At 43.1% G+C, this 27,846-nt stretch overlaps 1 protein-coding gene across 5 annotated transcripts in view; it reads right to left on the bottom strand.

The window, feature by feature from the left end:
* KCNT2 (potassium sodium-activated channel subfamily T member 2) overlaps positions 1-27,846 on the bottom strand; it is a 229,981-nt gene that overhangs the window by 52,833 nt on the left and 149,302 nt on the right. For all 5 annotated transcript variants that reach the window (XM_079981180.1, XM_079981182.1, XM_079981183.1 and 2 more), the window contains 2 exons: positions 16,314-16,422; positions 1,430-1,538 (listed from right to left, as the gene is read on the bottom strand). In XM_079981180.1, the coding sequence (XP_079837306.1) occupies positions 1,430-1,538; positions 16,314-16,422 (218 nt within the window). The remainder of the gene's footprint in view (positions 1-1,429; positions 1,539-16,313; positions 16,423-27,846) is intronic.

Below are 27,846 nucleotides of genomic sequence, written 5' to 3'. Positions count from 1 at the left end.
AAAAAAAAGAAGAGGAAAATTGACTTCCAACTAACTCCATGTGGATCTTTATTCCTCATATTACTGATTGTCTGTAAGGATTAAATTTTTAGAGAAATATTCTAATTACCTGTGAGATTTTTATTCTAAGCTAAACAAGTATGAATCTGAGAATCAGTTCTCTTCATATAATTCATAAAGACTTCCCATTCTCTCCTTATTTTCTCGGTAGAATAATTTCTTATTAAACCTGTAAGTTCGGCCAATTCAATATATTCTTGAATATCTTGACTTTTTAATTTTCTTAAGCAGACCCAGCATTCAACTTGAGCACCTGAACCAGCACCTTAATACGGTCAAGTAGCCAGAAATAAATTTACAGGAATTATTTCTTTCTTATTATTTGTTCTATTATTCTCTGAGTGAAAACATCCCACACCGCCATACTTTGAGTCATGTGGTAACAATCATACCAGCCAAAAAAGTCTACAATGTGAGAGGGTCCCGCCCTCTCCGCTGCTACTACTAACATAATAAAGGCACACTACTCTACTAAAGGGAAGCGGGTGGCGCTGTGGGTTAAACCACAGAGCCTAGGACTTGACAATCAGAAGGTCGGCGGTTCGAATCCCCGCAACGGGGTGAGCTCCCGTTGCCCGGTCCCAGCTCCTGCCAACCTAGCAGTCCGAAAGCATGTCAAAGTGCAAGTAGATAAATGGTACCGCTCCGGCGGGAAGGTAAACAGTGTTTCCGTGCGCTGCTCTGGTTCGCCAGAAGCGGCTTAGTCATGCTGGCCACATGACCTGGAAGCTGTACGCCGGCTCCCTCGGCCAATAAAGCAAGATCAGCACCACAACCCCAGAGTCGGCCACGACTGGACCTAATGGTCAGGGGTCCCTTTACCTTTACCTTTTACTCTACTAAAAAGGTGTCTTTGCTTTCATACCTTTTGCTATTTTTATTTTATTGATTATGGAATATGACGTCCCTATTTTTATCGGAGAAATGTTGGAGGGTATGGGGTTGAAAACTTGCTTCCAGTCTCGTAAGAGAAATGTTTTCTGGGGGAGCAACACAGGCAGAACTTCCCACAGTGCAAGGAGAAAGACATAAGGCTTTATCTCCAGCAGATGGGGAGGAATATAGATGGCAAAGCTATTCCTAAAACAGCCACGTCATAAACAAGGCCTAAAAAAACTCCTTAAACTAAGGAAAGATACAAGATATATGAGATCAATAAACCAGCTTCTCCCAGTAATCCATTTGGAAACCCAGACTGTTCTGCCAATTGAACAGCACAGCAACACAGTTCTAAATATAGAGGGAAATGTTTGGTCACCTGAATAAGTTCTTCTAAGAAAAATAAAATAAAATGTGATTTTCACAGAAGGAACACTTCTAGTGTGCACCTGCAACAGCAGATCATAATTTTAAGGAATTTTATACTTACTGCCCTCTTGAGGTATGAACTAACAAGGTGATGAGCGTGGATGTAGCTGGGCAAATACAGTTTAAAGCTAGCATTGCATATTTGAATTCCTCTTCGCACACAACGTGATCTGCAAGAAAAGCGGGAGAATTTTATGTAAGGCATGAATTGCTAGCTGGCAGCCCACAGGGCAGGTGTGGGCCCTGAAGTAATTTTACATTCTCTCTAGTGGTCCTGCCAAGTTTGAGCCAAGGCTTTGTAAAATGCCTTTGTGCAGTTGCACTTGTAAGCAAAAGGGTGAGAAGGAGAAGTGTTCTACAATGTCAATATTGCATCTTTGCTTTGTATTTTGAACAGGGTAGCAAGCAGATAAAGAGAGGGACTTCGTGGTGGTGGTGGTGCCATATCTGTAGAATGCTCTCCCTTGGGAGGACCACCCAACACCTGGGATGTATTTTTTAGTGCCAAGCAAATACCTTTTTAAACATTTTCTCAAGACTTTTAATCATTGTTGCATTGTCTTATTTGCACGTCGAGGTCTCCAAGCCACCCCAATAACTCACACCACACACATCAATTTTTGTTTAAGGTTTTTGGCATGAATTTGGCCACAACTTTATTTAAATACACACATGTGAGTGGTTGCTTAGGCATTGGTTACGACTATCTGTCCTTGACCCAGGGACAGAACTGACTTCTGGATTCCAGCGGAAGCCAGTCAGGGAGAACCATATTGGGGAGAAATGAAGCTGGGCACCAGTTCCTCATCTCTCACCCTCATGCCCCCTGGGGCTTGCACGGCCCAAGTCCGATGCCAGGGACTAGGACGAAAGGATGGCAAGCCGCTGGATTCCTTTAACAGAATTCCCTATGCAGCACCACCATTGGAGGGGTAGGCACTTACCCCTCCACCAACCAATTTGAACCAATGCCTAACCGCCAACCTTACAAGTTGTGACGATTTGCTACACAGTAGGCAAAAAGCAAATGGCACCAGCCAATCAGCCAAATGGACAAAATTCCTACCAGGCCCCTGCCCGAAAAGCAGACGAACCCATGACAGGCATAGCAAGGTCAGAGAGCAATGACCCCCCCCCCCTTTTCAGGAAGGGTGGGTGGGTGATGCGGTGCACACAGCCCAAGAGAGCTGCGTGCCCTGTATTTAAGCCCTCTGACCCCTCCCACCAATTTGCAACATAACAAACTCCCCAGCAACACACTTTTGCCCAATCACAGCTCGTGGCCTTTAACCAAACAACAGTGGGGTGGCTGCAGGCCCCCACCACAACACGTGCTCTCTGTTATGGAGAACACGCTTTGTCCCACTTACATTTATGACCCACTTACATATATTTCATAATGGAAGCAAAACTGGCATACACATGGTTCTGAAATGGTCACCCATTCATGTCCTGATAATACTCGGAGCTGTTGAAAATTATAGGGATAGAACCACCTAAAATGTATAGAAATTTATCCATGTATGCGACTACAGTGGCAAGAATGTTACTTGCCCAAAAATGGAAAGAAGAAGAAATTCCAGTGAAAGAAGAATGGATACAAAAACTTATGGAATATGCAGCAATGGTGAAACTTACTGGAAGAATAAGAAATCAAGATAACGAACTTTTTATAAAAGAATGGAAATGGTTTATTGAATATTTACAGATAAACTGTAAACAGATAAAAACACTGGCAGGATTATTGTAATAACCTGCAGCTACATAAGAGTATATATTTAAAGAAGATGAATAAATGAGTAAGCTAAGTTAATTTGGATATGCAAAAGATATTAAAAATAAATTTAAGGAACTGCAGAAAGAGGGGGAAGGAAGTCAAGTTTTGAAATGTCAAAATGATTGTAAAATCAGTGAAATGCATATATCTGAAAAGTAATTTTTTTATAAAAAAAAGAAGACTCAGAGATGCTTAGCTTCTTCAAACTGGTGGCCACATGTGTGTTTAGACGTGGGGTGGATCTACACTCATGGTTTTTAACGTTAAGGAAGGGTTAAGGAATGGTTTTTGATAACGTATATGGACATAAGGCATCCTATTTTTAATATTCATAATGCATTATTAAAATTTGACACCAGAAGCTTCAGCAGAGCAACCAGCAACCACCAGCAGGGAAACAGTGTTTTGACTATATAAAAAAACCAACGTAAAAAACACTCTAATTCACAAGTATGACCTGTGACGTTTCAGAACGACATATCCAATATCATTCTAATAACATTAAATAGGTCAGTGTAGATTCAGCCCTGCTGTTTCCATTCACTACTCTTTATGAGTTGTTTTTGTGGTAGTCTGCTATGATATACAATAGTTTAACCTCACAAACCTTCCTGGAATTTACAACGAAGGGCAGTATATATATATTCTTAAAACAAGTTTTTTTAAAAATACATGTAAGATGCACATGTAAAGATATGCTTGTAACATGCTGCATGCTGCCCCTAACTGCTTATGGAGGGGAGGGAACCTAAGAAAAAGGGTTCTCAAAGTGCCCCAAATATTTTTTTTATTGCCCAGTGCATTTTGTAAACCAGGAATTCCTTTTTTGGGTGGTAATCTTGCTTAATAACAACCTGCAAAAATATAGGGAGAAATTCAACGCTGCACTAAAACAAGCGTTCTGCTTGCTTTCCCAACATAATAATCTACCCTCTGCTTCCCTCGTATGCTGCTCGGGGAGGTTCTCCTGACCCCTCCAGAGTTGATTTGGGGAGCATGTGGGAGAGGAGAAAGGGGAAAGCCCCCTTCTTTCAGCAGGAAACCTTGAGTTGGCTCCCAATATCAGAACTGTTTAGTAGAACCTACCCTACAGAAGAAGGGTGGCACTGTGGGTTAAACCACAGAGGCTAGGACTTGCTGATCAGAAGGTCAGCGGTTCAAATCCCCATGACGGGGTGAGCTCCAGTTGCTCGGTCCCTGCTCCTGCCAACCTAGCAGTTCGAAAGCACGTCAAAGTGCAAGTAGATAAATAGGTACCACTCCAGCAGGAAGATAAACGGCGTTTCCGTGCGCTGCTCTGGTTCGCCAGAAGCGTCTTAGTCATGCTGGCCACATGACCCGGAAGCTGTACGCGCCGCAACCCCAGAGTCGGTCACGACTGGACCTAATGGTCAGGAGTCCCTTTACCTTTACCCTACAGAAGAGTAGCTTCTTCTTTTTTTTTTTTTTGACAAATGCAACCTCCTTTCTACCTCAATTTGTTGGAGGCATAGCCCTGCAGAAGCACTGAAATTCCCAGAAAAAGGTGATGTCTCATGAGGAAATTACTCAGGGACACAGAATGGCTAGAGGGGGTTGCCTAGACAGATTAAGTTAAGTTAGTTTCCATTTATCTGCTACGCTATTGAGAGAGGAGGAGAGAGGAGTGTCATTTTGGATGGATCCATTTTTGTGTAACCCTCTGTCAGAGTGAAAGTATCAGCCTATGTACCATTGTCTTGAACTGAGGTAACATTTAACTATAGTGCATATTATTATTTATTTCTTCTTTCTGTTTATATATTTTACTGCTTACCCTTTTTTGCAGAATCTCAGTAAAAGCAATTCTTTTTTTAAAAAAGAGAGTGATGCTGTTTAAAAATGCGCATTTAAAAAGTAACATTTAGCCTAAGTTACTTCTAGACTTGTTTTATATATGTATATATCCATGTACTCAAGTTCATGGTTATGATATTACATTTCAAAGCTATAAAAATGTGGACACACAGCCATGAAAAAGAAATTGAAATGCAGCTCCTTGATTCATTTCTATAATTAAAAACAAAACGAGGCAAAACATAAGATTAGCCTCATCCGCATATGTCTCTCCTACATAAATACATTTTTAAATGGTAATAGGAAGAAATTAATTTCTGGTTAGATAAATATATTATGAATATTGTGCTCTCATATTGCATGATCACATCCCACACAGATGCTCACAGGACACAACAGCAGAAGCAGACTTTGGTAATACTTGATAGGACAGAGCCCTGAGCGAAGCCAAAGTTTGGTGCCCCCAAATGAATATTCTCAATGATGGATCTTCGCAATTTTGTGCTCTGCTAGGCTCAATGTTCTGTATGGGGTAACTGCCAACATTGCCCTAAATCTGGTGCTGACAACTGAGCAGATGTGGGGGACCTTTGGCCCTCTAGATATTGCTGAACTACAACTCCCAACATCCTTGGCCATGCTTGTTAGGGAGTTGTAGTGCAACAGCGTCTTACCCACACCTGCAACAGAGCAGGTAAAGGTAAAAGTTAAAGGACCCCTGGACAGTTAAGGCCAGTCAAAGGCGACTATACGGTTGCAGCGCTCATCTCGCTTTCAGGCCGATGGAGCCGGTGTTTGTCCATAGACAGCTTTCTAGGTCATGCGGCTAGCATGATTAAACCGCTTCTGGTGCAATGGGACACCATGATGGAAACCAGAGTGCACTGAAATGCCGTTTACCTTCCCGCCGCAGTGGTACCTATTTATCTACTTGCACTGGTGTGCTTTCGAACTGCTAGGTTGGCAGGAGCTGGGACAGAGCAACGGGAACTCACCCCGTCATGGGGATTCGAACCGCTGACCTTATTGGCAAGCCCAAGTGGCTCAGTGGTTTAGACCACAGTGCCACCCCCATCCCATTTCTGCAATAGAGCATTTGGTCATGAGACATTCATTGCTCTTGCTATTCCCTTCTATGTTACTCCAGTTTCGTACCCCCCCCCCCCCGCCACCTGCCTTTGACTTTCCCACTGTTTAAATTTAGGTTTTTCTTTTTGCTAACATTGTTCTAGAAGTTGAATGAACATTTCTGGAGTTAGATAAGTACCGGCACCTTTTTTTAAAAAAAAATAAAAATTAAATGTTAAAAGTGTGGCAGTTACTGTAACAACTTCACGGAGAGCAATGGCACCTTTTTTTCTATATAAAAAAAGCCCTGCTAAGGTGGCAATGGTGGCAGTGAATAATTTGCAGAGATGCCATTCATACTGGCAGCCAGTGCTATCTAGAAAAAGAGGTGCCAGAACTCACCATGAATGCCTCCTGTGTTCTCTTATAATGGCAATGGTGCCCACCTGAGAGGTGCCAGAACTGAGTTCTGGCAAGTTCCGGCAGAGGGACAGGGGACTTGCTAGCAGCCATAGTATGTAAGCCAGCTCTCCCAAGTCTCTGAATCCAACAAAATTCATTTCGGTCTTATTTATGACCTGAGAAGTTAAATAACCTTGAAAATGTATACATGTTAAGTGGTCTTTACTCCCACTGAAGAAATGAGACTATTCCTGATTTCAGTGATCTCAGGTTTCACAAATGTTCCCCTGCCTCATGCAAGTCAATTGAGTAAATTCAAATGCTTAATTGGTTTGCTGAAAGTTTGAGGCTATACTGACTGTCTTTTTTTTTTTTTTTTTTTTGCCTCAGATATACAGCCATCACTTCTCTCTGAAATTAATGCATTCTACAAGCAGCACAGTACCTTAGGTCTAATCTTTTCTCTGTATAACACAATAAAAAGTACTTTTAAAAGTTGTTGGCATAACGAGTAATAGCTTTGATTCTCCACCCCCAGCTTCCCATTTCTTTATTTTTTACTTTCAGAACAATCTTCCATTTTTCTTATCCCTAAATTGCTTTTTAGAAGTATGACTTTTCTCCGTAGGGTTATCTCATTTTCACGTTCCCAGAAATATTGATTTCCACTAACTTAATCCACATCTCAATTTGAGAGGAAAACCTAATCTAGTCACTGTTGGGCTTCTGAGTTAGATTTCTTTTTCTCATTCGCGGACTGCAAAGTACTTTATCTCCAAACTGTGCATAGGCAACGTAAGATACAGTCCTGTCTATAGTACATGCATTATTCTGTTTTTGCTGGATAACTCTAGAGTTTTATTCAGATTCTATCGAAAAGAGCAGGTATCTATAATGCACACATGCACCAGAAACTCTATTACACCTTACATATTGCATAAAACAGGGAAATAATCTTGAAGCTCAAATACCCAAGGGACATTTATCAGCCGCAACCTGTCCTGTTTTAATATGATTGTTGTTGAGCTGGTTCACATGTAACACTAAGCCAAACTATGGCTTAGTATGAGTGTGCAAGCTTGAGGGATCCCAAAGACTAGACTGTGGCAGCTGCATTCCACCTTCAGTCTTCCTCCTGCTACATGGATATACGCCAAGTGATGGCTTGGTTTAGCATGCCGTTGAAACCCAGGCTCATGCTTTGTCGCTCTCCAAACAAACCACAAGTTTAAATCCTAGAACAAACCTTGGTTACAGCTTCAAGGACGCGGGTGGCACTGTGGTTTAAACCACTGAAGCTCTTGGGCTTGCCGATCAGAAGGTCAGCGGTTCAAAACCGTGTGACGGGGTGAGCTCCCGCTGCTCTGTCCCAGCTCCTGCCAACCTAGCAGTTCGAAAGCACACCAGTGCAAATAGATAAATAGGTACCGCTGTGGCGGGAAGGTAAATGGCGTTTCCATGCACTCTGGCTTCTATCACGGTGTCCCATTGCACCAGAAGCAGTTTAATCATGCTGGCCACATGACCTGGAAAGCTGTCTGTGGTCAAACACTGGCTCCCTCGGCCTGAAAGTGAGATGAGTGGCGCAACCCCATAGTGGCCTTTCACTGATCCTTTCCCTTTCACTTTTTTACAGCTCCTGGTTTGAATGGAGCAAAACAAGGCATGAACAAGACCCTCCAAGTGTGCCTATTTTCCAGGGACAGTCCTGGATTTACAGAAGCCATCCCGGTTTCTCAACGGATCATGGAATGTCCCTAAGGAAACCATTTATGGAGGAGAGAAATCCTGTCCCCCAATCCAAGGAGATATGTGACTATACAACCTGTAGAAGGCAGCCCTGTATAGGGAAGTGTGTTTTTTTTTAACATTTAATGTTTTATTATATTTTTATAGATGTTGGAAGCTGCCCATAATGGCTGCGGCAACCTAGTCAGATACGCAGGGTATATATAATAAAATTATTATTATTATTATTATTATTATTATTGAATAGGGCATCCCTATTTCATCAGAAAAATGTTGGAGGGCATGCATGAGCCTCAGTTTGGATTGCATGATAAGCCAAAGCATGGTTTAGCTTACAGCAATGCAGGAGGAGGAGGAGGGAGGGAGGGAGGGAGGAAGAGCAAAGTGACTGTGATCTGGCTTGTTCCCACTAAGCTATAGCTTGGCTTAGCAATATGTGTGAATCAGTTCATTGTTGCAGCATGCATCACAATCCTGTTGTATGTTTGCTTAACTAAGTTCACATTGATTTGCAGGCATAACAACACGTAAGCGGTACTAAACACAGTTTATACGATCGGTCTCATGGGGCTTTTTCAGATCAGGAAGTATGGGCAACGGGGGAGACTGAGGAGATGTTTACTGAAAAGAAAAGTTCATTCACCATCCTGGGCCACCTTGCAACAAACAATAAGGTCAGGTCAAAATCCTTCTGCCACAGACAATCTAAAGAAATTCTCAAGCAACTTGAGAATGAAGCAGAAAGATGGAAGCCTCTTTTGTCAAAGAAGGAAATCATCTGTAATAAGAGATGATGTTATAGGATTGGGGCCTTATTATTATTATTATTATTATTATTATTATTATTATTCTATTAGAAATCTGAAGGGACAAGAAATTAACCAGTTTCTACCACCAGGAAAAGAATGCAATTGCAGTCCTTGATAAGCAATGTGTCGAACTAAGGCCTGAATATCCACTATCTATCTACCTATCTATCTAATCACACAATTCGATTTCAGGGAATCTAAAGTCATTTATGCTCTGTGAGGGTGCACCTATGCATTACAAAACAACAATAACAACCCATAAGGCTGTCTGGCATTGCTACTCCTTCTTCTTCCATATCATTCAAGGCAACTTACCTTTGCCCTGATCATTTTCATTTTCATTTATTCAGCTCTATCACTCAGTGATGTCAGATCAACAAATGAATTGAATTAGGCATCATAGAGAAGATGGAACTCAATATTTGACTCTGCCCCATTTGTGTTACATGCAGTTTTGGCCCCACTTGCTTTATTGCACCATTTGACCAAGCTATGACAATCCGACGTGTTATTTTACCCAAATTGTCAGAGATAGAGCTGCTCATTGAAGGCGACGTCCAGTTACTCTTGACTGGTAATTGCATGAGATTTCTGAACAAAGGGAACATTGGGGAAATGTAATGAGAATAATAGGAGCCAAAAGACAAAAAGAACCTCCTGCTACAATTTAGTGCATTTAATGAGCCACAGAGAGGGATGCAATTCTGTAATGGAAAATTTCTAGCTCTTTTCACTTCTGTACTTAACTGCTGGGCCAGTTCAGCAAATTAAGTGTTTAGACACCCAGGTAGGAGATATAGCTGGGGGGGGGGGGATGAATGGTTTTGCTAGTATGGAAGAAAGATAGAAAGGATTGTCCCATTCTAAAACACTGCTGGGCTTAGCACAAATAATGGACATGCAGTGGTGCCTCAGGTTACATACGCTTCAGATTACATATGCTTCAGGTTACAGACTCCGCTAACCCAGAAATAGTACCTCTGGTTAAGAACTTTGCTTCAGGATGAGAACAGAAATTGTGCGGCAGCACAGCAGCAGCAGGAGGCCCCATTAGCTAAAGTGATGCTTCAGGTTAAGAACAGTTTCAGGTTAAGAACTGAAGGAATGGGTTTCCCAAACCCAAAACTGACTTTGTAGGCAGTTTGAAACTGCACCAAAATCCCTATTTTTCCTTAGCTAAAATGCTTTAGCATTTGAGCTCTGGAGCCAAAACCCAGCTATATAAACAAGTGCTCAGATCCCTCTCCTTTATCAGTTTGTGACAGCAAGGATGGACTTCACTGTACCAGTAGAACAGGGAAGACATGTCTGTGCCTTATCTTATATCCTGACCACAAAAGACGCACAGACCTAGTCTGGGAACAGCGCCAGAGGGTGTTCTTGGAGATGGTGACTTGCTCCAAGATAAGAGTAGGAACAGGAACACCCTTTTATGGTCAGAAGTATAGGAAGGAATACCCTTTTATGGTTAAGAGTGCCGGAGCAGGAACATCTGTGATGTCAACCTGTGTGTACAAGCTGACGTGGCTGGATTCCTGGGGAAGGGGGAAGAGGGTGCCTTTCGGATATATATACTGCATGTAATCTCTCATTTCTTTGGACTTGCTGTGGACTGAGCACGCAAGTGCCTTTCTGCTGTTCCGGAGAGCAGAAATAAAGAACTCTTTCTCTGAACCAACCCTTGGTGTCATTTGACTTCCTTCCTCCTGTCTGGGAGCAACGCAGACCCAATCGGTGAACGCCGATAAGGCTACAGAACGGACCTCTGGAACAAATTAAGTATGTAACCAGAGGTACCACTGTACTGTAAGTGTAAATGCATAGAAGGTTTCTAGCACATTTGAGAGCCATGTGGATCCTTCTGTATGGCAGAGGAAAGGGCTGAACAGAATGAACTTTTACTAACTACTGTTTGTTTGGTATTCTACATTTTCCCAACTGGGCTGGTACATGATGATTGCACATGTTATTACACATCACTTAGGCAAAGCACTGTGTAAATATGATAATCGCTGCCACCTGGTTTTCTTGCTTTGTAAGTGCCCAATTACAGGATTAGGGTTGCTTACATGGATGGGAAGCCAACTAAGTGATATTGAGGAACAAGAAGTAACCTGAAGCTAAACGAACAAAATCCTGGAAGGTGTTTATGCCTTCACAGATGTATTTATCAAGCAGATATGAAAATGTTAAACTACTGCCCAAATCACAGTATATAAGAATAATTGATTTACTTATTGGAGCTGGTAGATACTACAAATGATTTTAGACTCATTTGATTATACTCCACTTGAAATGAAATTTATTGTTACAAAGTTACAAAAGTATTAAGAATTGTTACTATTTCAATTAGCATAGAATTTTTGGTTCTGAAAATCATCATAAACCGCATTGGTGCTGCAATGCAGCTAAATCAAGCTGGGATGTTTCCACATCAGAAACGGGACAGATCCTGCAGAGGGATTTTCAGGAGACATGCCAAAAGAAGAATACAATAAAGCAGGTGGGGAGGGAAACTTTTGAAAAATTCCTTTTTTGTTTTCAGTACTTTGTGTGCTACAAAATAGTTGCAAACCTCAGAATGTGAACTAGTTTCATTGAAATTGTGATGGCCTGGGAATCTGATTCAGAAGCTGAACCTGAGGAGTCCCCACCTCCAGAGCCGGCTGAGCTGGGGCAGGGGCTTGAACCTGAAGGGCCCTCACCTGTGCCGGATCCTCAGGAGCAGACACCAGATGCATCCACTCTGGCTCCAGAGTGATCGAGGACCCATTGCCTGCAGGTGCTCCTCTCCCAGCCCTGTCAGGGGAAGGTGAGTCTCCCCCTGGGTCCAGTAACCCTCCAGCCTCTCCTGAGCTGCAGAGGCTCAGGGCAGAGAGGCAGAGGGAACTAAGTTCTATCAGGAGGAGTGCTTGCCTTAAGGCCAGGAGTGGCGGGTCACCTGTGGGCCGGGACCACCCCTGGCCTCAGAGGAGATAAAGGCCAGTCAGCCCAGTCCCAGGTTGCGGGAGCAACGTCGTTGGAAACCTGTTTCTGCCAGCACCCAGACCTGTTCTTCCGGAGTTCCCGACCATGCCCGGCTTTTTGCTTTGGACCCCACTTCGCCCTTGGTGGACAGTCTCTAGACCCTCGACCCAGGACCGGACTCTGACCCCCCCCCCCCGGGACCAGCACAGAAATGCATGATGTTCTGTTTGCCCTGATGTTTGCGAGTTTTAGCTGTGCTGTTTTGTTTATTAGCATTTATAAACTGCTTAATGTTTCAAAAATCTCTGAACAAAGCAAAAACGTAAACCCTCAACAATATAAAACACATGAAAACACATGGAAGTGAATAAAACAGAAAACCAGAGGATTCAAACATATCAAATAGGGTCAGCCCATCAGTGAGGCATAAAGCCATTTGCCTTGGGTGGCATTGCTGCTGTTGCATTGTGATGGTAGCACAGGCACAGATGAGGATGTTGTTGCAGTGGCAGGGCTAGCAGCATCATATGCGCAATGGTAGGAGGAGGGACTGGACAGGAAGGAACCATAGATCTGCAGTTGGGGCATAATGGAAGTGGAGTCAGTGGTGTTTTGCCCACAGTGGCAGAATGTCTTAGGCCAGCCCTGGGTTCAATCTTATGCACCACAGAATTCACTTGGTGTCCTTCAACAAGACCCTCTTCTGGTCTGCACGTAAATTATTGTCTTCAAGTCGTGCTACAATTATGAATCAGGATGTTCAGTTGTAGCTCCTTATCTCCCGTGGATTTTACTGTTTGGTGGCAGGGGTCTTGCAAACACATGCAACCCTGATACAATTTATGTGCTGCCTCCTAGAAGTTGTTTTGATGTTGTAAAGGTAAGGTAAAGGACCCCTGGATGGTTAGGTTCAGTCAAAAGTGACTATGGGGTGTGGTGCCCATCTTGCTTTCAGGCCGAGAGAGCCGGCATTTGTCCACAGACAGCATGAGTAAACCACTTCTGGCACAACACAACACCATGATGGAAGCCAGAGCACATGGAAACACCATTTACCTTACCGCCACAGCGGTACCTATTTATCTACTTGTACTGGTGTGCTTTCGAACTGCTAGTTTGGCAGGAGCTGGGGCAGAGCAACAGTAGCTCACCTCGTTGCAAGGATTCGAACCACTGACCTTCCAATCAGAAGCCCAAGAGGCTCAGTGGTTTATGCTGGGACCTTAGGTTGAAGAGTAACTAAGTAAATAAATTACTACTAGTAGTAGTAATACAATGCCCATCATCCATGACCATTGGTCATGTTGGGTGGGTCTTAAAACATCTGGAAGGAACCACATTTTCTCTCCCTGTCTTGGATTAATAAAGTGCTTTCTATGGGTTCTGTCCTGGAAATGTCAAGCTACACTGATAGGAGTTGGTTAGCAAGGTCCACTTGCTTTGTTGTTGTTGTTTAGTCATTTAGTTGTGTCCGACTCTTCGTGACCCCATGGACCAGAGCACGCCAGGCACCCCTGTCTTCCACTGCCTCCCGCAGTTTGGTCAGACTCATGTTGGTAGCTTCGAGAACACTGTCCAACCATCTCGTCCTCTGTCGCCCCCTTCTCCTTGTGCCCTCCATCTTTCCCAACATCAGGGTCTTTTCCAAGGAGTCTTCTCTTCTCATGAGGTGGCCAAAGTACTGGAGCCTCAGCTTCAGGATCTGTCCTTCCAGTGAACACTCAGGGCTGATTTCCTTAAGAATGGATGCGTTTGATCTTCTTGCAGTCCCTGGGACTCTCAAGAGTCTCCTCCAGCAACGAAATTCAAAAGCATCAATTCTTCGGCGATCAGATCGCCACTTGCTTTAGGACCACTATTTTAGGAAACACCAATGATTACTGCATATACTGAGTATAATGGGTAGATTAGAGATGTGGAACCTGAGGCACTCTAGATGTTGTCAGATCACAACCTCCATCCGCCCTTACCACAGCCTATGTTAGTTGGGGCTGATAGTCCAACAACATTCAGAGAGCCACAGGTTCCCCATCCCTGGTATAGACCAATATTATTGGAAGAGGTACGTCTTCTGGGAACCTCTGTATTCTGTACAAAAGCTACCATTCAGCGGATGCTTAATTTTTTTAAACAGCACTAGCTGCAAAGAGTGAAGAATCTAATAATATGTACACAAACATCTTTTTAAAATTATGCTTCCCACCAAAACTCAGCAGAGCCTTTTTGAAGCTTTGAGGTAGTTGAGAGACAGCATGTGTACAAGAGATCCTAAATATCAGTTACCTAAATTTTGTGCATTCTTTCATCTTAATTCCAATGTGAAAGTCTCTTCATTAATCTCAGCGGGTGCTTGTCGCGCTTTGAGTACACAGCAGGGACCACATGTTCCTGGAAAAAAGCCAGCCTTCCCCATTTCCTTTGCTTGACAAAGTGCCTTGTAAGAATATAGTGTGATGCACACAGAGGAGTCTCAGCTTAAGAAAATATTATCCTTAGACGCATATATTTCTGAAGAGATGCTGAGTGTTCCAGACATCAGAGGTACAAAAGTTACAAGCTCTTTATGACAATGCTATTTCACTTTTTCTCATCTTGAATAAATAACAGTGTGTCCACATTTATGCTGTAGCACAGAAGGATACCATAGCCCACTTTAAAATATTTGAAATATTAAGTGGTATATAGTTTTAAATAAACTACTAAATAGAGCAGGATAAAGTGCAGGAAAGGACAGCTAACAAACATTATTATGGGGCTGGCACAACTTCCCTACAAGAAAAATCCAAAGAATTCTTGCTTTCAAAAGAGATGGCTAATGGGAATAATAACAGAATGGTGGCTTTCAAAATATATTTGGATAAGTCTGGGATGCTTGAAATCTTATCTTTTTAAGCTTTATCAGTAGTTCCTCAGTGAGAATATACATTACAGTGGTACCTCTGGTTATGAACTTAATTCGTTCTGGAGGTCCGTTCTTAACCTGAAACCGTTCTTAACCTGAGGTACCACTTTAGCTAATGTGGCCTCCCGCTGCCGCCGCCACGCAATTTCTGTTCTCATCTTGAAGCAAAGTTCTTAACCCGAAGTACTACTTCCAGGTTAGCGGAGGCTGTAACACGAAGTGTTTGTAACCCGAGGTACCACTGTACTTATTTGTAAACTACCCTGGCAATATTTAAGGATAGTAAATAAATCCATTGCATAAGAAGTAATCAGTAAAGCTTCCCTGAGAGATGTACACAAGGTGGTAAATCTATGTCTGGACTATATACAAAACAATTCCCCACACACCAGGGGAAAGAGTTCTGGAGTGTCCTACCTGATATATTAGTTCTCTCTGTGCAGAGATTTATCTGTTTAATTTTGTATATAGGAGCATTCAGCCATGTGAACACCCACCTGTAGCCTGACGTGGTATAATCCAGACACAAGCTTACCACGTACCCTGCAAGTATCCCAATTTTTCAGGGACAGTCCTGGTATTACAAAAGCCATCCCAGCTTCTGATTTGATTTAGGAATGTTCCTGTTTCCCCTGCTAGTGCTGCTGCCACTGAGCTTGGGAAGGAGGAGGACGAGACACCTGTGCCAAGCTGACAGCAGTGGCAAATGCGCACCCCGTTGCCTCTCCATCAGAGGTGGAGCTAGCTGCTCCGGCACCTGGAGTGGTGCACATTCTGTGCACTTGGGGGTCGTGGGGCTAGCCACCCACAGGGGTGGGGCGAGCGGCGAGTGCCCCTAGGGGTGCCGTGAGTGGCAAGCATCCCAGGGGGGTGCCGCGAGTGTCCCAGGGGTTGCCACGAGCGGTGAGCATCCCAGGGGATTGCCACCAGCTGTGAGCATCCCAGGGGGGTGCCAGAAGCGGCAAACATCTCAGGGGGCGCTGCCCATGGTGAGTGTCCCAAGGGGGCAGGGCAGCAATGTCACACCCCCCCCCAGGGATGACACCCAGGGCGGACCACACCCACCATATCCCCTTCCTCGGCCAGTGCTCTCCATAGCTGCTGCTGTTGCCAGTCTCCTCCCTGGGGCAGCTCGTAATTGCTGCTAGAGAGCGGGAGAGGAGTTAAGAGGCTGTCACTGCCAAGGCCCAACCCCATGTGATGTGCCAGCTTTGAGGGGCAGGCAGAGGGCAGGGCCGTCCTGGGCGGGAATACACAGGGAGCAGAGTGAGTGGAAAGGAAAATGGTTAAAAGCCCAAATTTGGGCATCAAACCTTGTTGAAATGAATTGTAACACCAAATGCATAAACAGGACAAAATGGAATTATGGATGATCACATGTCAAAATGATGTGGGCAGACTGGAAATGTCCATCCCTACTGACCAAAGTGGATTATCACCAGTATCCCAGACATACCTGCAAATTTGATGTGGAACTTGTTTTCAGGCTTCAGTATCTGAACATACAGAGGACAGTTTGGTGCAAAATCTTTGACAGCCCAAGCTCTTAAAATAGTCTGATGATCCTAGGATGAAACAGAAGACACCATGTAAGACAAACATGTTTTCTAAAGCTCAAAATGGGAAATAATAATAATAATGGGATTTATCACGTTGGTTGAACTAACAGGTCATTGTTATTATGTTTTAAGAGAACCTTCTTGTTGGGACATATATGTTGGGAATTATCACTCCAGATTTCATACTTTTATTTATTTAGTGTAATGAAAAAGGAATTTCCATGGCTGTCACACCAACAATCAATTATAATAAAAATCACAGGTAGATGCTATTGTCAAGAATAACACAAAGCAAGTGAGACTCACAGGCTTCTCTCTTGGATAATTTTAATATAAATCAGTTGACCAAATAAAGATTTAGGAACATTTTCTGGCTCACTCGGGGTTCCAAAGAAATTTGGGAAACAGGTCAAGGTATCCTGGTCCTTGCAACTTCCCTCAGCTACTAATGTTTAGCATTGTCATATGGTAAGAATGAGGAATTTGTGACCCTCCAAATGTTGTTGGACTACAACTTCCATCAGTCTCGGCCAGTATAGTCAATGGCATAGGATTATGGAAGTTGTAGTCTGGCAATATCAAGAGAGACACAGGTAATGTAACAATTACTGTTACATGAACCCATTAAAGTAATAAACAGGATTATTATCCCCTCACTGCAATGGAAGGGTGAAACTGAAATTGAGTCAATACAGATTTACATAAGGGCACCTGTTAAATGTTTGAATGAGGCAAAAATTGAGTTGGGAGAACGCTGGCTTGTAGAGTTTCTACTATTTGCTGGTACACCAGCTCTAAATATAAAATAATTGTGTTATTATGGATACTAGCATTGAAATTGAATGCCTGGTAGGTGTCCATGACAGCTACACAACCACCTTACAAGCAGAATCACACCCGTGATGGAGGACATCGTTTCATAGTATAATTGTTTCTCTGCAATGATAGGGGAAAACCACTGATTCTCTAATGCAGCTAATGTAGAACTGCACCACCATATATGAAATATCCTCCTCAGTTGTAATTCTTAATTAATCCTATACAATATTAAAAGGGCATGAAAGAAACAGAAAATTCAAGAAAACCCTCAATGGACAAAGCGAACAATTTGCCATATATTTGAGATTAATATTTTGGCCTATCATCTCTGCACATCTGCCAATGACCAGATGTGATCCCGAGGCAATGTTTGTAATCTGAGGGAAAGATTTCTGTGGTGTAGGAACGTTTGGTAAGAGAGAGTTTTCTTCAAAAATAAACAGTCAATTGTGAAGCTGCTCTTGCTAATTAAATATAGTAAGGTAAACAGACCCCTGACCATTAGGTCCAGTTGTGACCGACTCTGGGGTTGCAGCGCTCATCTCGCTTTACTGGCCAAGGGAGCCCGCGTACAGCTTCCGGGTCATGTGGCCAGCATGACTAAGCCACTTCTGGCGAACCAGAGCAGTGCACAGAAACGCCATTTACCTTCCCGCCTGGAACAGTACCTATTTATCTACTTGCACTTGATGTACTTTCGAACTGCTAGGTGGGCAGGAGCTGGGACCGAACAAGGGGAGCTCACCCCGTCGCAGGGATTCGAACCGCCGACCTTCTGATTGGCAAGTCCTAGGCTCTGTGGTTTAACCCACAGCACCACCCATGTCCCTATTTAAAAATAGTAGAAAACTCAGTAATCCTGGGCATTCATAGGGGTTCTCTTAGAGATTGCCCTTATGAGATTGGAAAGCCATGCTTAGCAAGCGCTCAGTTCAGATTTACATGCATACCATTCTGTTAGAAGGGAGAGCAGCTGTACCTAGTCTTGGACCTCTGTTGAAAAATACAGTATGATCATTTTTGGTCCTATATATATTGCATAACACAAAAAAAAACATGTTCTGATGACATTAATATAAGTCTAGAAGGAAACTTTGTACAAATCAGAAAATTTGATCGAGGAAAATCTCTAAAAATTGTTCTAAATTGTTTAGATGAGGGATTGGGGCTCAAGTTAAAGGTAAAGGTACCCCTGACCATTAGGTCCAGCAGCGGACGACTCAGGTTGTGCGGTTATCTCGCTCTATAGGCCGAGGGAGCCAGCGTTTGTCCACAGACAGCTTCCGGGTCATGTGACCAGCATGACTAAGCTGCTTCTGGAGAACCAGAGCAGCGCACGGAAACACCATTTACCTTCCTGTTGGAACGGTACCTATTTATCTACTTGCACTTCACGTGCTTTCGAACTGCTAGATGGGCAGGAGCTGGGACCGAACAATGGGAGCTCACCCCATTGCAGGGATTCAAACTGCTGACCTTCCGATCTGCAAGCCCTAGGCTCTGTGGTTTAGACCACAGCACCACCCGCATCCCAACAGGGTACAAGTTAGAACCATCCTATTCGTAACTAGGCATGTCAATGGAGGATAACTTAACAGAAGTGCTATGTTGGCTATATAATTATTAAATTACCATGTTGAGAAAACATAAAGTTATACATTTTCAACCAAAATTGTTATAACAAATCACACATACACACACACACTTAAATATATGGGTTGTGTTTGATTAAATTATACAGAGTAGGCCCACTGAAAATAATGGACCTGTTTTAGCCATGCCAATTAATTTCATGGATCTGTTCCGAGTAGGACTAATGTTGAATCAAACCTGAGAAGGATGAGGATGGGTTGGTGGAATTTACTCATAAAAGACCAACAAATTCATCTAGTTTCCAAGAAATTTCATGTGTCTATATCTATGTATATTTCACTTTCATTTCATAATTCTACAATCAATTACTCTTAGCAAATATAAAGAGCTTGACTCAACAGGACTCAAATCAAATCAAACAGTGCTAATACATTTAAATGCTCCATTTTTGAATTGCTGTTAACGTCTAAAACGTTATTATCGGAGCTCCATATCAGTTTTTTCTCCTTTTCCCATTTTCAAAAGTACAATTGAGGGTAATCTCTGAGACCTAATGATGCTAAGAAATGAAATGGATTGTATAATCATAAGCTTGCTGGTGTCAGAAAAAGAGAAAGAAAGGGCATTACCAGATAGGAAGGGCTCCTTTGGTTTGGTACCCATATTAAAATCTCAGTCAAAAATTCAGGACTATAGATACTTTCAAATAACAGTGCTAATACGTGCAGTTGGGTTAGAATAAGTCAATTCTCACAGAGAAGCAAAACAGTGATGTAATGGGTGCCAAACACAGGAATTTGAGGCTCTGCAACAATTATTTGATTGGTGATGATATGTTATGTTAAAATGGCTTCCAATGGCTTCCAATGGCTTCCAAGCAGGAACAGCTTTCAGATTTATTCATTTATTAGGTTAAGAATGGTTTGAAAGTGAATAAACCTTCCTGATCCAGAACTCAAAAAAGCAGCAGTAGGTCAGGGTCTGAGACAGAGAGGGACATCTCCCTCACAATTCAAAAGACAAGACCTCCAGGATACAACATATTCCTCAACGTGTCCTAGGTACATTCATAAAGAATGTTCAGCAGTAATTGCAGGCCAACTGCCTGAGCACAATGCTATATATTAAAAAGTTGCTTCAGGGAAACTCAGAAGCGCTTGATGGGCAGTTTTGCCAGTTATGACATTCTCGGTGCATTCAATAAGAGGAAAATACTAACCAATTCCAGGAACAGAGGCAACAACACAGTGATAGAAGAAAACAGAACACAATGCCCTGGTTCTACCTGAAGAATATTAGGCAACCGAGTTAAGGGACCAGTAAATAGTACAGTGGTGCCCCACAAGACGAATGCCTCGCAAGACGGAAAACTCGCTAGACAAAAGAGTTTTCCGTTTTGGAGGTGCTTCGCAAAATGAATTTCCTATGGGCTTGCTTCGCAAGACGAAAATGTCTTGTGAGTTCCTGCGGGTTGTTTTTTCTTCCCCCCCCCTTTTTCTAAGCCGCTAAGCCGCTTATCCGCTAAGCCGCTAAGCCACTAAAAGCTGCTAAGCCGCTAATAGCGCTAAGCCGCTAATCCGTCAATGGGCTTGCTTCGCAAGACGAAAAAACCGCAAGACGAAGAGAATCGCGGAACGGATTCTTTTCGTCTTGCAAGGCACCACTGTATATAAAAATGTTGAGTCCCTTGCTCCATTTATACTGCTGATGGGGAAGCCACTGAAATGTGCCTCTTCTCTGTGCCCAGAGGTCCACAGGGGCATGGGCTGTAAAACCATTGCCATGAGGGGTGGAAATATAGATCACATTTGAGGATGTTTATTCAAACTTATTTCCTTCTATCTAAATGTAAGGTTTTTGGAGATTTGCTGGAACTAATCAGAAGCATGGTTGGAACTTAGACAAAAAAAGCAAGCCAACATTCTTCACAATGAGACAATAGTGGTCCAGACCGTGTACTACAAGAGGAGTGGAAGAGAAAGAGTGAACATGGACAGGAAATTCTGGGATGTAGAGTTAGAGCAACATGCTCTCTTACCCACTACAAGTCCCAGAGTTCCTGCCAGCACTTCCAGCGCACAGGAAAAGAAGGGTTGTCAGGACGTGGTAGCAAAAAGAAGGGACAGAGCACTCATACAAAAATCGACAACAGGTGTGTTAATTGTGGGACTGAGGCCTCTACAACTCCCCCTCTCCCAATGTCCACTGGGATGGAGCTCAGCTCCCTGCCCCAGTCATCACACATGCAACATGCATGTCACACTCACAGAAAGTTCATCACACACGTGACATCAGCCCCCCAATGTTGGGTGCAACTCAAACCCCAAACCATAGGTAGGTGGGGTCTTTTCTTCTTCACAAAGCATAGAAGTGAAACCAGATCTCTGAAACAGAGAACAGTGTATAAAAGAGACTGCCTCTCAAGACAGAAGGATGTCAGCAATTGCCTGGGAGGGATTTTTAATTTTTTTTCTTTAATGTTCTCAGATGAGCTATGGTTGCTTCCTCACCCCACATCTACACAAAAATATATATCTAGTAGAATTTAAACCCAGGATTATTCATGCCCTACACAAAATATTGTGTTCCTAGAACAACAAGCTAGATCCCAACTTTCTAGAGCACCTCATACTTAATACTTTTTCCGCATAAGGCTTAGAATGGCCTTCCCCAAGACCCAGTGGTATTTTTCTAGAGAAAGAGGTGCCATAAGTCACCATGAATGCCTCTATTGTTCTCTTATAATGGCAATGGTGCCCACCTAAGAGGTGCCAGAACTGAGTTCTGGCAAGTTCTGGATAAAAACGGGCCTGCCAAGACCTAGGAAGGCTACATGAACCAAGCATGTGAATTGATAGAGGATTACTCAATACCTGCATATACTTGCAAGGAAAATGTTATCCTATTTTCCCTGAGTGTTTCCAAGGACTGTTTTTTATTTTAACTGATTTTCTTATTGGAGAAGTTAAAAATCAAATAACTCCAGTAAATACCTCAGCATGTATAAAACTATATCTATAGATCAGAGAAACTAGAAATAGGAAAAAATGAAATAAATAAAATAATTACAGTACCCACCCCCAGGCTTTTTTCATAATCATCTGTACTCTCCATAACATTTGTTCCAAAGGTTACAAAATGATCTGCACATTTATATTGATAAAATGATTTGTTCCCACTTCTTAAAAATCACCCATGAATATTAACATAGTTTGAATAAAACCCATCTTCATTTATGTTCAAAATGTGACACATTTTCTTTTTTTAAAAAAAGGAAAATTCTCCCACTGTGTGTGTGTGTGTGTGTGTGTGTGTAATATGAAATACTTAAGAGCTAAGGCAGTATTTAAAAACGATTCTTATATTAGACATTCACTGAGAACTGTCTTCAATAGCCCTTCATGGAAAGGCAGACAAAGATCTAATCTGGCAACATGCACCACCTACGGAAGACTCAATGGTAATCTAGCAAATTTGTCTCCAAATTTGCTCCACTAGGCCAATGCCATCATAGCTGGAATTGAGCAAGTAGGGAGACAGAGGATTTCACAGTTTGGGGTTCCTGGCAAGGGCTGCCCTTCTGTTCACATCCACCTCTGCCTTCTGCCATCTCCTTGGTGCAAACAAAATCTGAGTCGAGGATGCTGCTGTTGCCAAGTCCCTGCCCCAACTTTAGCCTTTCTGATGCATTTGGCCTGAACTTTTGAGGGTAAGGAATGCGTACCAGGGCAAGAGGGTGTGTCCGTGTTGGCTCCATCCCCAATGTTCCTGGGCAGTGCTGGTCCACCCCCAATCAGAGGCGGAGCTAGCTGCTCTGGCACCTGGAGGGGCACACATGCTGTGGGGTGGGGCGAGCGTCTTAGGGGCGAAGAGCGAGCCGCCTATGGTGGGCTGCTTCCTGGGCGGGGGGGAGGGAGCCACACCGCTTTGCCAGCAGCCTTCCTCCCTTCCCTCTTTCTTTTGACAGCTCGGGGGAGGCTCCCCCCCGCAGGAAGCAGCCCGGGAGCAGAGAGCAATGGCGCACTGCCCGTCCATGACTCCCAAGCCTCCCCCGAGCTGTCAAAATGAGGGGAGAAGGGGGGGAGGCCGTCTGCAAGGCGACACAGCTCTGCCCCTTCCCCCGACAGCTTGGGGTAGGCTTGGGAGTCGCAGGCAGGCGGTGTGTTGATGTCCCCCCCCCTCAGTGATGACACCCAGGGCAGACCACCCCCTTGCCCCTTCTTCTGCCCCCACCCCCAATTTTCCTGCACTGAGTGCAAAGATCAGTAGGAGACTTCTAAGCATGCCTGCCTGAACAACCCTCCATCACAACTAGAATGATGCAGGGCACTCATTGGCAAGGAAGCTTTTAAGCATGTCTAGTCTTTGGACAGGGATGCGGGTGGCGCTGTGGGTTAAACCACAGAGCCTAGGACTTGCCGATCAGAAGGTTGGTGGTTCGAATTCCCATGACGGGGTGAGCTCCCGTTGCTCGGACCCTACTCCTGCCCACCTAGCATTTCAAAAGCACGTCAAAGTGCAAGTAGATAAATAGGTACCACTCCAGCGGGAAGGTAAATGGCGTTTCCATGCGCTGCTCTGGTTCACGCAGAAGCAGCTTAGTAATGCTTTCCACATGACCCAGAAGCTGTATGCTGCCCCCCTGGCCAATAAAGCAAGATGAGCACCGCAACCCCAGAGTCGGCCACGACTGGACCTAATGGTCAGGGGTCCCTTTACTTTACCTAGTCTTTGGACCTCTTTGCTGAGCGTGCAAAGACTGAAAATGAAGGGGTGAAATCAGCACACCTTGGGGAGTTGGGGCCGATACACACAAATGCTGGCTTCCTACACCTTTCTTGCTATTGCGAGTTATGCTGTATGCCTGAAGATGACTTTTGTTTGATTTATGCATCTTGTATAAAGTGATGATACTGATAATTTAATAATAATTTATTATTTATACCCCGCCCATCTGGCTGGGTTTCCCCAGCCACTCTGGGAGGCTCCCAACAGAATATTAAAAGCACGATAAAACATCAAACATTAAAAACGTCCCTAAAGAGGGCTGCCTTCAGATGTCTTCTAAAAGTCAGATAGTTGTTTATTCCCTTGACATCTGGTGGGAGGGCGTTCCACAGGGCGGGTGCCACTACCGAGAAGGCCCTCTGCCTGGTTCCCTGTTGCAGCCTGCTTCCAAACATTTATGTGCTTGTTCAGTTTTGTTTTCCCCTGCTTTCTTCACTGTATACACAACTGCAGGAGTTGCATTCAGACCACCTGATTCGTATTTTGATCCCACTGAAGTCAGCGAGGAAAGGTAGCCATTACAGTGGTACCTCTGGTTGCGTACTTAATTCGTTCTAGAGGTCCGTTCTTAACCTGAAACCGTTCTTAACCTGAGGTACCACTTTAGCTAATGGGGCCTCCCGCTGTGCCACTGGCACACAATTTCTGTTCTCATCCTGAGGTAAAGTTATTAACCCGAGGTACTACTTCCAGGTTAGCAGAGTCTGTAACCCGAAGTGCCTGTAACCTGAGGTCTTTGTAACCCAAGGTACCACTGTACTACCTTAAGTCCCCCATTCAATGGGTATTCATCATAATTACTTATTCTTAATTCAGCCCATATCATAATCATGTCAACATACACAGGGAAACTCCACCCTTTACATAGCAATCACATTTGTATCCATACTGACCATGCTCTGGCTGGTGCTTCCTGCAGCAAAGGTCAAAAGCACATGCACTAAACATGTAAAGCAAAGGCATGCATACATGTACACACATCCAAGGACCAGGGCCCAAGCAGCAGTGTGAAAGCAACACAGGCGCCAGCTCTTAGGGGCTCAGCCCCCCAAAGTATGCAGGGACAGGGCTGCACCCCCCAATATTGAGGGACCGGGTCCCGTCAGGCCTCACGGGCTCTTCCCGATGCATGTGTGACACCACACGCATGTGGCGAGCCCCCCTCCAATGTCTCATGGAACTCAGCACCTCTGGATAGTGACAAACTCATTTTCCCTGTAATGTTTTTGAGCTGCCCTCATGTCTTCTTTCGATATTACAATATTTACTCTCAGGACGGTACCAGCAAGTCATTCCAAACTTGAGAAAGATTGACTGTTCGTCAGAGTTTGGCTTTCTCAAGCTGTTTGTAGGATTCACGGTTTAGTCTCACCAGACTCTTAAATTGATAAGAATTAGAAACTATTTCAACAGGATGGGTTTTTGTGACAGGAATAATGTTTCTCACACAGTTCTAAAAGTAAAATAAAACAGCATAGTTGGAAAAGGTCTTATCATGTCAGTTCACAATGGTGCATCTGTATTAAACCATTGCGCCTTCATCCCAGTTAATAAAATATATATTTGCTCTTAATGCCTATATTGAATTTAAGGTTCATGTAAGATGATATTAATATGTGGCATCTCATTTTCTTTAGATTCCGCCCCCCCCCCCCCATGATGCCCACTACACAGATTGCAACTAAGAGACAAAGTTGAGTTTGAAAAGTTAAAGCCCATTGACCAGAATTCTGTGCTCACTTATAAAAGTAACAAAGGAATATTTCTATTTTAGTAAGAGAAAGATGAATTGACACACTGTAATAGGACCTAATCTTTCTAATACATATGGTGTCATCCAACTAAGAACAGATCTATTGACCTCACTGGGCTTAAGTTAGTCATGACTAATTTAATTATCCTATTTGGTCTATTCTAAGTATGACTCAGTTGGATACAAACCATAACCATTCACTTATATCCTGACTTTTAAAGCATTCCCTAAAAGACCACTGAAGCCAATATCACAATTACACGATGAGAGTGGCGCTTTGTGTGTGTGTGTGTGTGTGTATCAGTAAGGACAGAGCAAATACATACAGCCAAGCTCTCATCAATTCATTGCATACTCATCAACTGCCCTGGACAGTGGTCAAAATGGCCACCACAATGTCATGCTATTTCAGGGGAGGGGCATAGCTCCCCAAAACACACTTTTGGGGTGCCATGCATGCAAAAAGTGCTTTTGGTGAGGCCGCAACCTCACACAGGTCACGTGGCAAATGTGTTGATCTGGAAGATGGCTTCCTGGATTGTGTCCACATTGTGTTGGAAGGTATGCATGGGGTAGCTTGCAATGGCCACTGAAGGAAAATGTGATTAGGTGAATTGGTCTAATACTAAGGGATGGAATTAGCTCACACTTTGCATATGGAAGATGCCGGGTTCAATCCGATTTGAAAGAATCAGATAGCAGGGGAATGAGAAATTCCTCTCCTTAAGACCTCATTAAGCTTCTGCTGGTGAGAGAGGACAATGTTGGGCTAGACAAGCAAATGATCTGGCCTGGTCCAAGACAGGTTCCTCCATCCCTAAAGTTCCATTGCTACATCTGTTGTTATTTCACGATTGGTAAATAAATGATCTCTAGGAGCATATACCCTGCTCACCACTTTTTTATGGCAGATAGATTAAATAAGCAGGTAACATAAGCATAGCCGTCAACGTTTCCCTTTTTTTAAGGGAAATCCCTTTATTCTGAATAGGATTCCTCGCAAGAAAAGGGAAAAGTTATGAAAAGGGAAAAGCTATGAACATAAGTAGCTTTTCTTTTATAATGACTTATGTTAGTGTGAATAAAGGGGCAGCAGCAAGAAACTGCATGCTGCTTCCTATTTTTCAGAAATCATTTAAGATTTATATTTTTCCATGGCGCAGCTACTTAACCCCATGTGAAAATGCAGTTCCCTATTCAGTAAGCGTGAAAGTCACATTGTAAAGGCCAGGAAGTGAATTCTCAAGCCTTCTGAGAGCCAACACACTCCCCCTTCCCCCCAGAAAAGTGAAAATTGCAGGCAGACGTTACCATTACATTTGAAAAACTGACATTTTAGAGTAAGAACTACACACTTTCAGAGAAAGGCCTTCCAATATTTGATCATTCTGGATATAATTCCTGATTGGAGGCAAACCTATATGATCCCCATTCCTTGGATCATCCCCACTACCCAACAGAGACACACAAAAAAGGAGAAAGACTTGGAGGGAAGAAGAACACACTTCAATTATCAAGGGAGCTGTGTAAAAGTCAGTAGAATGAATGTAAGCAGTGAAAAGCGTGGAGCTGAAAGAGGAAGTGGGAAAGAGGAGAACACTTCAAACTTCCTCCTTAAGCTAAGTCATTTTACAAAGAAACAAAGTTAGCAGCCCTCTTCACCTCATGGTCTAGGTGTAAATGAATGGGCACTGGGGAAAGACTTCAAGAAATGCCATTGCACCCCTGGGAACCATGCCAGCAATTCCTTACTTGTGTCCCTTCATACACATTATCAGTATCATCAGATAACCAAACACTAGCCTGGTCTCAAATACTAGAGGCTGTAATAAAAATAAAAATAAAAATAAAAATAAAAATAAAAATAAAAATAAAAATAAAAATAAAAATAAAAATAAAAATAAAAATAAAAATAAAAATAAAAATAATTAATTAATTAATTTCTATGCCGCACTCCCCCAGCCAAAGCCGGGCTCAGAGCGGTTAACAACAATAAAAGTAACACAGCATTCTAAAATCAATTCATTCTAAAATTAATTCAGAATCAAATTAATGGCAACCATTGGGTTCTATGAGGATTACCAAAGGAAGGGGTCAGACTGTGCCTTGGCTGTTAAAATGTTTTCTGCTGTCCCTCAGCAAAAAGTAGAGTGGCTTACCACAAGGTAATGACAGAAAGGAACATTAAATATAAAACCAACAATAATAAAATGGATAAAACAGCAGTTAAACAACAGCGACATCTAACTCAGGGTAGTGAAATAAACACAAAATGCACAGCTAGCTTGCACTAGATGATAAAAAGCCTGGGGAAATAAAATTTAAAAAAATTGTTGGACCAGATGTTCAAGTGATAGAACATCAATATAATGGAGGGCAGACTGCATGCCTTCTTCCTTGTGTATCAGTGCTATGGTATCGATAAAGTTTCTACTAAATCTTTTTATTGTCTTTCAGGTGGAGAGAGGGGTGGATAG

Source organism: Podarcis cretensis, assembly GCF_951804945.1.
Source record: "Podarcis cretensis genome assembly, chromosome: 6".
In the NCBI taxonomy this organism is placed as follows: domain Eukaryota; kingdom Metazoa; phylum Chordata; class Lepidosauria; order Squamata; family Lacertidae; genus Podarcis; species Podarcis cretensis.
The sequence above is the reverse complement of the archived record's forward strand: the minus strand, read 5'-3'. Positions and strand labels throughout refer to the sequence as shown.